Raw genomic sequence first — 10,216 nt, 5'->3', positions numbered from 1 at the left:
TGTACACCTGAAGGCCAGAAGAGGGCACCAAGATGGTTGTGAGCCACTGTGTGGTTGCTGAGAATTGAACTCAGGACCTCTGGAAGAACAGCCAGTGCTCTTAACTGCTGAGCCATCTCTCCAGCCCTGTAAAAGGATCTTGGCTGCCAAATCTGGACTTTATTCTCTAGACCTTAGAAAACAATGGCTAGGTGACAGGATTCTTACAAAAACAAAACACGGAGCTGCGTGAAGGATGAGTCATAGAGGGGAGGCAGGTGAGGGATGACCAAGCCCTGCAGCCTCTGGGATCCTCCATCCCAGTCAGGCCTGAGCATGACTGACTGTCTCAGGGAGCTCCAAGATGAAATGTCTTTGAGCTGATCACCAATCTGTTAACTTCTCAGGTCACTGTTCGCCTCTACTCAGACACCAACAATGCTCCTTTTGTTCCATCGCCGATATCACATGTATATGGTCACAGAAGAGGCCAGGCCCTATTTTGTGATGAGAAACACTTGGTCTTCCCACTACAGCCCCAGGTGATCTAATGCCCTCTTCTGGCACCAGAGAGCACACACATGCATGTGCACATAGCCACACACAGATACACACATGTACATAAATAGCAAATTCTAGTCCAAGATCTCTACCACCTTAAGCAAGCCTCCTTATGCATGGTCTGGGTCAATGGTTCTCAACCTTCCTAAAGCTGTGGTGCTTGGATATAGTTCCTCATGTTGTGGCGACCCCCAACCATAAAGTTATTTATGTTGCTACTTCATAATTGTAATTTTGCTGTTATAAATCATAATGTAAATATATGTTTTCTGATGGTCTTAGGTGATGTTAGTCTTCAGGCATCTGTACTGGCCTGGTCTTGGGTATACGTCCTCAGCTGTAGCCACTAAGAGCACCTTCTGTGCACATTTACTATGTTCCTCTTTAAAAGAGCCCTGCCCACCGCCCATCTTTCTCTCTCTCTCTTCCCTTCTGCTCCTGTCCCAGAGGCCAGTCTCCCTCTCTCCTTCCCTCCCCTTTTCCCATTCATTTTCCCCCAATAAAAAACCTCTCCACCTGAGCTCTGTTGCATGGCATCTTTCCCTCTCATGCTGCTTTTTAAAATTTACAGCAGGTGATCCCTGTGAAAGGGGTCAACCCCACAGGTTGAGAACCACTGCTCTCAGAGAGTCCCAAGGGGCTGGCATTCATATCAGAATTCTTGGGCTTCCAAGGCCTTGGCTACCATGGCTCTTCAACAAACATGCTCCAGGAGTGTGGGTCCATGTGGACGGCATGGAATTGTTCCTGAGTCCTTCTTCCCGTTACATTTTGCTCTGTAGAACAACCCGCTCAGGGGCTGGGGCATCAGATGGGTACTTGGGTATTGTTCTGGTTTTTATCCCCAGTATATAACACATGCACACACAGACACAAATAAAGCAAAGGGAACCACATAGACACGGCTGTCCTCTGGGCCCCAGGCTTGTTTACTGCACAGCTGCTGTGAGGTACGAGCACTTTGACAAGCAGTAGAGGGTTATCATGTAGACTTTCCTTTTTTTTTATTTTCATTTATTTATTATGTATACAATATTCTGTCTGTGTGTATGCCTGCAGGCCAGAAGAGGGCACCAGACCTCATTATAGATGGCTGTGAGCCACCATGTGGTTGCTGGGAATTGAACTCAGGACCTTTGGAAGAGCAGGCAATGCTCTTACCCTCTGAGCCAACTCTCCAGCCCCTCATGTAGACATTTCTTAGCCAAGTATACCCCATCACCCCACAGCCACTCTCTGGGCTGCCCATCTTACAGCCACAGCTGCAGGCTTTCTCCTTCTTCCTGAGGGACCCCTGTTGTGAGACCATTCCAGATCCTAGCTGGAGTAACTGCCTTGCGGCAAGCTACCATTTGGTGGGTCTATGTGCCAGACTGCAGCAAGACAGGCCATCCTTGATTTCATTCCTTACTTCAGCTAGACGGTGTTTGCTGGAACTGGCTCAGTTCCTGGCAAGGGCAAGGACTGAGTATGTGTAAACACAGTTATTTTATTGTCTAGTTTTGTCTGAGCCTTATGCTGTCTGAGCTTTAGTCACCTTTGGTGTCTTAGCATTAAGCAGTACTCTGAGCCCAGGTTTGCATCAGCTCTGCTCTAGACATAAGAACTGTACAAAACTGATCAGTAGGGTGCTGTGGAGTAATTCTTTTGTACACTGCTTTGCTCTCATTGGTTTTAATAAAGAGCCAAACGTCAAATAGCTAGGCAGAAAGAAGTTAGGTGGGAGAGTCAGACTGGGAGAAAGAACACTGGGAAGGAGGGAGGAGTCACCAGAAGATGCAGAGGAAACAGGAGTTGAATGTGCCATGTTGAGAAAAGGTACCACCATATATGGCAGAGCGTAGATAAGAAATACAGTTAAGTTGAAAAAGCTAGTTAGTAATAAGCCTAAGCTATTGACTGAGCATTTATAATTAATAATCAGTCTCTGTGTGATTATTTGGGAAACCGGTGGTCAAGATAAAGAAACTAGGTAAAAATGCTCAAAGCAGCGTAGAACAAAAAACTTCCTAGAGCATGAGGCTAGGCTCTCAGGGAATTGAGGGGGGAGAAGACAGCTGGCAGGACACCATGAGCTAAACTATGCAGTGGTTTAAGGTTTTGGTCATGCAGACAGAAAAGATTGCAGATACACAGTAAAGACAGATCCAGATGGGAAAAACCTCTAAGTGGGTTATAGTTCACAAATGTACATAGGCTTGGGAGAGAAAAGAGAAAGAGTATAGACAGTCCTAGAAAAAAATTAAAAATAATAAACTCTTTAAAGAAATATTAAAATAATGTAAAGGAAAAAGGTCATGAAAAGATGAAAAATACTAAGGGAGTCTGGATTCTGTATGTTACTGGGCTGTCTTGATTTTTTTGATTGCTGATGAACAAGTGATAGTTGCTAAGAGACACTGGCTTGTGATGGCTGATGGATTAATCTAACCTATGTATTTTTTAAATGTTTTGACTTCAAAATGGAGATCAAAAGGTGTGTTGCTTTGTGGAAGGGGTTATGCTTTTGTTCCCATAGAAAATGAAAGGCTATAGATTTGTTCAGGGTTAGAGAAGATCATGTTTGATGGAGGAAGACCCCCTGAAAATCTTGGCTACAGACATAAAGAAATAAACCTAGAAAAACTATGACATACAACATATTTTACTTACTCAAACATAAAATAAAAATTATCTTTGGCTAACTTGTGTACAGCACAAGTCTATACTTGTATTAATGCAGATATATATATGTTACCTTTGAAAGTTTATGTATTTTCAGAGAAAGGGAACCAGATAACAATAAAAATGAATGGCTCAGGTGAACCAGCATCTCAGAACACCTCTATTGTAATTTCTTCAGAGTTCTGCATCCAGAACAACAGCTGCTGGCTGAGGTGATCTACCCTTATAGACTACTCCAGCCGAGACTTAACCATTATCCTGATATCCTCAAGGTTCCCCCCAAAATGTCAAGGATAATAGGAAGCACTCTAGAGAAAACAATGCCCACATTCCCAAGAGATGGGTTATGGATGTTTGTCATCATTTAAGGGGAGTTGGTTACAAGTTGTGTTGGTCATAGTCAGGAATAAAGCTAAACAAAAAAGTTAAATCAAAGATTTCTTTCTAAAAAAGGGGGGAATACAGACAAGATGAAATAAAAAGGTAGATTATTAAATCTACTTTAATCCAAAAAGCAACTATTAATCTTAAATATTTTACATTGGTATGGATTTTGGTTTACTGATACAAATTTAAAGTTATTTTTGTTACACTGTATGTGTGTTTCTACTCTTGTTTGGGTTTATGTGTTTATGCAGCTCATTAAAAATGTAATGTATAATTAAGAAATACAGATTTGTAGTCATCTATAGTAATCAAACTTGTAGTCTTATTAAGTATTTTCAAGGTTAAACAGATATATTTAGATAGATAGGTGAGCTTCAAATACTTCAAAAACCTAAAGAGTATAACATTTAAAATGTTTTAATAATATAAGGCTTTTCTTGTCAGTGAGACACATCTGCTCCTAAAAGCACCAATTTACTTCAGAGAAGATGATGGACATCGAAGAAACTCTGCATGGAGTTTGCTTTCTTTGTGGCAAAAAGCTAGCCACTCTGCAAAGAAACTGTCCTTGCCTCAGTTGCTGAGAGGGTGCTGTCCAAACCGGACCAGCAGGATGCAAAATGGAGTGACTGCCAAACTCTGACAAGGCAGGACAATCCATCAAAATTCCTTGTTTCTCAGAAATGTTTGTCAGATATACTAGGCCTGTATGTTAAAGATGGATATGCCAACATTACAGAGGAACTTTGGGTGACTGTCTAGGCAGCCAGATGTCTCTGCCATTAGGTAATATTATATCCTTCTATGGTCTTTGATGGAGTTAAAGACTAAATAGTTAGACTTACCTTTCCTTAGTTATGATAAAAATAAATTAGGCATAAAACTTTAGACTCACAAAGATTAAGATAGATAATAGAGTATTTTCTCTAAATTTGCCAAATACAAATGGACTGGATAGTGCAGTTGAAATTCTTGCATATTAAAGGCTTCCTTTTTAATTAGATAAAAAGGGGGAAATGCTGAAGAACAATCCTTTTGTATACTGTAAAGATGTTTTGCTCTCATTTTTTTTTTCGAGACAGGGTTTATTTGTAGTTTTTGGAGCCAGTCCTGGATCTAGCTCTTGTAGACCAGGCTAGCCTTGAACTCACTGAAATCTGCTTGCTTCTACCTCCCAAGTCCTAGGATTAAAGGCGTGCACCACCAAATAAAGAACCAACTGGTCAATAAGTAGGCAGGAAGAGGTTAGGTGGGAAAGCCAGACTGAGAGAACACTGGGAAGAAGGGCAGAGTCACCAGCAGACACTGAGGAAACAGGAGATGAACATGCTGTGCTGAAAAAGGTACCACCACATGGTAGAGCATAGATAAGAAATATGGGTTAATTTAAGCTGAAAGAGCTAGCTAGTAATAAGTCTAAGCTATCAGTCAAACATTTATAATTATAGTAAGTCACTGTATGGTTATTTTGGGAGCTGGTGGTCCTGACGAAAACCTCTGCTTACAGTAGGGGTATGTGTAGAAGGTGTTTTTGTCATCCACTAGCCTGTAAGCTGTCCCTAATAAACTCATGTTACTCATCAAGATAATGTGATTATAATAATAATAATAACAGTAATACTATATCCCTAATAAACTCATGCTACTCATCAAGATAATGTGAGTGTAATAATAATAATAATAATAAAAAAATAACAGCCATGAGTAACTCATGCTACTCATCAACCTGATCAAGTCATTTTCAGGACTATTGGTGCCAACCCATTCTAGGAGTCACATAAAATCTGCCTCAAGAGCAGTTAGCAGCCTTGGGAGCTGGGTGTAGGTTGAAGCCCAGTGACAGTGGTGGCTTCTGATAATGTGAGCTATGCTGCATGGCTGTCCCTCAGGAGAGAGGAGGACAGAAGGGGATGTGCCCTGATATCTGGCTATGGCTCGGTTGAGGGAAACATGGCAAGGACTTTTACCACACAAATTTATTTAAATAAAAGTGAACACATATGCAGGCTAGTGCCCAGGGGGCAAAGATGGGGAGGTGGGAGAATGGGGGACAGACAGAAAATGGGGGCCAGGCAGAGTCTGTGTGGTATAACCAGGCTGCAGGAGGGAGTGGCTAGGAAGCCTTGGGGCAGTGCTGGGCTTCAGTGCTGAGGCAGGGGCCTTGGGTGGGTGAGCCCAGTGCCAGGAGGTCATTTCTATCCCTCTCATGCTCTCTTCTCTCTCCCTGACCCCTGGACTCCCAGCACTGCCTCCTCAACCCCCTACCCCCTTCCTCATACCAGCCTTTCCCTCAACTACTGAGAGAGAAGTCAAAAGACAAAATAAATAAGAATTGGTGAGTCCTGCCCAGTCTCGGCTATAGGGAAGGGGAGCCAAGCCAGGAAGACTGCCCCGAGCCCTGCTGTCAGCCCTGAAGAAGAGCAGTAAAGTGCAAGGACAATCCAGTAAGTAAAAATATACCAATGCCTTTGTCAAATATACAGCTGCCGGCTGTCGGGGAGCAGGGGGCTGGCTGGTGGGTGACGGCAGCACCCTGGAAAGTGTTGGCCAACACAGCATGGAGACAACGGAAATAAATAGGAGTGGGGAGTGGACAGGGGTCCTGGACATCCCCTGGGCCAGTGCCACTTGAGGGACCCAGACAGAGCCTCATCCTCTTACCAGCCCCAACCTCCCGAACCCCACTTGCCCAGCTCCCCAGTGCTGCGGCACTGACACAAAGCACCCGGCTGGCTGACTGGCTGTAGGAAAGGACTTATAATGTGGGGTGGGCATGGGGGGGCAGGGAAGCCACAGTCAGTCAGGGCTGGTGCCGCCCTCAGTACTCGTCCTGGTCTTCCTGTTGGTGTTCTTCAATTTCATCATCCTCAGGGGGTGCAAATCCCTCCTGGAGAGGAGGAGAGAGAACAGTGAGCCAGCTGCCCAGACTGAGGGCTCAGGTTCCACACACAGTCTAGAGACAGGGCCAAGTGGCCCCAGGTCCAGAGGTCTAGCCTGCTTTCCAATCTTGGTAGAGTAGTGGAGGGGTGAGTGAGGGCTCACCTCAGTGGCGTAGAGGATGCCGATGATGCCCGCGATGACAGGGCTGTTTTCGCTTTCGTGTTCCTGGCAGATCAGCTCGATGTCACGCAGTTTGCTGAAATAGAAGTCTCGTTCTTTCTCCAGCCCATCCACCGTCAGCTTCAAGTCCAGCAGCTGCTTAGGCAGGAAGAAGTATTTATGCCAGATGGTCCTGCCTCTGACGCTTCTGCCTGCCTCCCTCCTGTCCCCAGCGTCAACTCCCCTTTCCTATCCCACTCACCTGTTGGTTGAGCTCAAGAATCTGGGCATCAGCCTCATGACCACCATTTCGGGCTGATGGGGGATTCTTCCGAAGGATGCAGGGTGGGGCCACATTGCTGAGTCGGCCAGAGGTCTGCATGTTCTTGGGGCCTGTGGGGGACGTCCTCTGCGGAACTGTCCAGAGGACAAGAGTCAGACGACACGGCACAGCCCATGAGACCCCGGTATGAGGACCATGCAACAGACAGACACTCTCCCTCAGAAGAGCAGCTACATCTAGGCCTCCAGCCTCAGCCACATGTGACACTACAGCCACTGCACAGCCCTTTGGCAAGCCTGGGAGCGTGAGTGCCACAGGAAGCTAAAGGAAAGGTGATCTGGGTATTGGGACCTGAGGAGAGCTGGCCTGAGGGCGGGATGCAGGACACTTGGATGGTGAATTTGATGAAGGGGAGTTGGTTGGCTCTATACTGACAGATGAGACCCAAGAGAGCAGCTGATGCAGTCTGTCCCAGCAGAAGCCAAAGCCACCCTCAGTGAATCTCAGCCCCACCCCTCCAGCTCCCTCTCAGTTTGGGCTCCGTTTCCCCCTGCTGGGCTGGACCTGTATCGCACGGTGGTGGAGGACACAGGCTCCTCCCTAGCACAGCCTGCATGCTGTGGCTACTTGCTCTTAGCAACTGGCACCTCCCTAGACAGCAGCTGCTTCTAGTGCAAAGCAAGCAGTTGGGTGGGCCAGGCCCAGGCAGGACAGCAGCGCAAACGGAGGAGGTGGCTCTGCTATGACGGGTCAGATGCGGCTGGGAGCTGCTCCCCTCTTTCTTGCCACACACTTGCTGTCACCACAGGCCTCATTGCTTCTGTTGCTGCTCCTAGCAGCCCAGCAAGGTTTCATTTCTGGAAAGGAATCTCTGGGCTATGGGATTTTGGAACCTGCTTTCGGGTATCCAGTGGGCAGGGATACACAAGGGGCTTGGGTCCAGGCTCCGGGAGCTCAGCCTGATGGCTCTGGACAGTGGAGCCAGGCCCCACCCAGCTTGAGGCAAACAAGCTAGCTCATGTTATTCAACAAAGCATCCTGGGTCTCAGCAAGCTGCTACCATACCTGGTACAGGTGGCTCCCCTCTCAGGACAACGTTTAGAGCCCTCTCACCCCAAAATGGAACTCCCCATCTAGGTAAGCAGCAGGTGATGTCATCTGAACTCCGTGATAACAGTCTCCTCCAGGCTGGCAGGGCTGGGCCGGTAGCCCAGGGGGCACTCCTGGCTGGATAGCCCTGCCGGCCCAGCCCCCCAAACTCCCTCCACCAGCTTGGGCATGTTACCTGCTGTGCCAATGAGTTTCTTGGATTTGTTGAAGATCTGATCACCTGGGTTAGGAGGAGGCGCTACGTCCTGGCCCTGCCGCGCCAGCAGAGGGTTATAGTCCTTCCCGTCATAGTTTGCGTCAAAGAATTTCTTAAACCATTGAATAAACTCAAAATTATCTTGGAACTTTCCTTTCACTAGTTTCTCTACAGGAATGATCTGAAATAGACCACAGAAGCACATCATTTTAGGCAGCTGCTGTGGAGGACGGCCTTCCACTGTGAGCACAGGAAAGCCGGCCTAGGCCACAGCATTGTCTACCTTCTCCATCTGCACCCCCTCCCATGGCACCAGAGAGGACAAGCAGGCTGGCAGGCCCCACCAGGGAGGAACTCAGGGACATTCCTTTCCTACAGGCACAGGAAAAATTGTGTGGGAGGTGATCCTGCCGCCCGCAGGTGAACTGGAGGCTCAGGGTCCATACGGGCAGCATAGCCAGCTGGCATGTTGTGGGCCTCTGAAGAGATGTGGCAGGGGTCATACTCAGAGCCTTAACATCTGGAGTGGGCGGGCCCATGAGGAGAAAGGGAAGGAGGTGTTGTCTCGGTGGGGTCTGGGCGGGTGCATTCACTGTGACTTGAGCTGGGTGAACAGCATTCTTTTTGGGGTTCAGGGTATAAAGACATGTGGTGGAATAAACCAAGTAGCCCTTGTCACCCTGGCTGGTGGGTCATCTTCTTCCCCAGGGCTACACCGCTCCTCATGGACCCCAGGGGTACAGACACCTACTTTATCGACACCCATCTTCTTGAAGGCTGCTTGCAGCACCTTGAAGTTGTGGATGTATTCGTGTTCTAGTTTGGCCTGAAACTTGACCTTCCTCAAGTGTACACAGCCAGGGAAGAGCATGTCCATGAACTGGCAGTAGGCTGCCCCTGTGAGGAGAGAGGCATGGCTGACGAAGGGGCCTCCCCCACCACCAGGGCCCCTGCTGCTCTACTTCCCAAAGCCTGGTCCCTTTCCCTTTTCCTGCAGCTAGGGCTTGTCCATCTGGGATGTTAGATACGGTTGAATTCTTTTTGGCTTTACAAGAACATCCATGATCACCAGTTATGTATTTATCTGGTGGTGGTGCTAAGGACTGAACCCAGGGCCCTGCAAATATGGGACAGGCACTGTACCACTGAGCTACCTGCCCAGCCCCCATACTGGTCCAAACCATGTACTGGTGCCATTCCAAGCACTTCAGTGAGTAGGAGAGCCCTATAGTCACCTGACAGAGACAGAGGATGGCTCTTTGACTGGATGGGAAAACTGGCACCTACAAGGGCTGCAGCAGAGAACAGAGTTGGACTCAGAGTGGCTCCATGGGACCCCATGCTGTTAAATGCTGGCTTCCCTGTCTGTCCTGGCTCTGGTCACCCAGGAATGCCCCATCAGCTCTCCACCTTTGCAGCCTCAGTTTTCTGATTCCGACTCTAAGTATCACGTGCTCTCCCTGCTCTTCATCTTCACGTTAGTTACAGTCATGTGAGCCTTTCCCATGGGTCACCTACCCGAACAAAGCTGTTCGATCTTGGTATAGTTGAGGTGCAGGGAGTCATTGACCCACGCGAGCATATCATGGCGACTCAGATTCTCGCTGGTCACAGATGTGGAGTACACATTGACGGCCATACCCCAGCTGTAAAGAAAGAAGAGATGATGGCTTTGAGCTCTCCCCAGCCTCGTTGAGCCCTGGGGACACAAGGAGCACTCATTACACAGTCTTGCAATTCCCATAGAGAAGGAGTGGCTTACATTGATTCCTTAGACAAGTTAACTAGTGTCTTTTATACCTAGGCTCTCTCCAAGAGCTGATGAATGATATAAAGTTAACTAAGTTTCTACCTTCAGGAGACAGGCAAACCTCAGCACAGAGAGAAGAGAAGTTGATGAACACATGAAGGTCAAGAATGGCAAAAAATAAAAAATAAAAAGGTGTGTGTGTGTATGTATGCGTGTGCATGTGTGTATATGTGTATGTGCATGCGTG

At 47.4% G+C, this 10,216-nt stretch overlaps 1 protein-coding gene across 2 annotated transcripts in view; it reads right to left on the bottom strand.

Moving 5' to 3' along the window:
- Positions 1-6,329: 6,329 nt before the first annotated feature.
- Positions 6,330-10,216, bottom strand: part of Mapre3 (microtubule associated protein RP/EB family member 3) — a 48,950-nt gene continuing 45,063 nt past the window's right edge. Inside the window, exons 2-7 of one of the 2 annotated variants that reach the window (XM_013355229.2) lie at positions 9,738-9,865; positions 8,971-9,116; positions 8,244-8,400; positions 6,893-7,047; positions 6,634-6,786; positions 6,330-6,478 (exon numbers count right to left, since the gene is read on the bottom strand). In XM_013355229.2, the coding sequence (XP_013210683.1) occupies positions 6,410-6,478; positions 6,634-6,786; positions 6,893-7,047; positions 8,244-8,400; positions 8,971-9,116; positions 9,738-9,858 (801 nt within the window). In that variant the 5' untranslated portion in view covers positions 9,859-9,865 and the 3' untranslated portion in view covers positions 6,330-6,409. Of the gene's footprint in view, positions 6,479-6,633; positions 6,787-6,892; positions 7,048-8,198; positions 8,401-8,970; positions 9,117-9,737; positions 9,866-10,216 lie in introns of both variants that reach the window. The other variant, XM_005371337.3, reaches the window with a different exon arrangement.

The sequence above is a fragment of the Microtus ochrogaster genome, unplaced genomic scaffold (genome assembly GCF_000317375.1).
Source record: "Microtus ochrogaster isolate Prairie Vole_2 unplaced genomic scaffold, MicOch1.0 UNK106, whole genome shotgun sequence".
Classification (NCBI taxonomy): domain Eukaryota; kingdom Metazoa; phylum Chordata; class Mammalia; order Rodentia; family Cricetidae; genus Microtus; species Microtus ochrogaster.
Note: the sequence above shows the minus strand (reverse complement) of the source record. Positions and strands in the feature narration are given on the sequence as shown.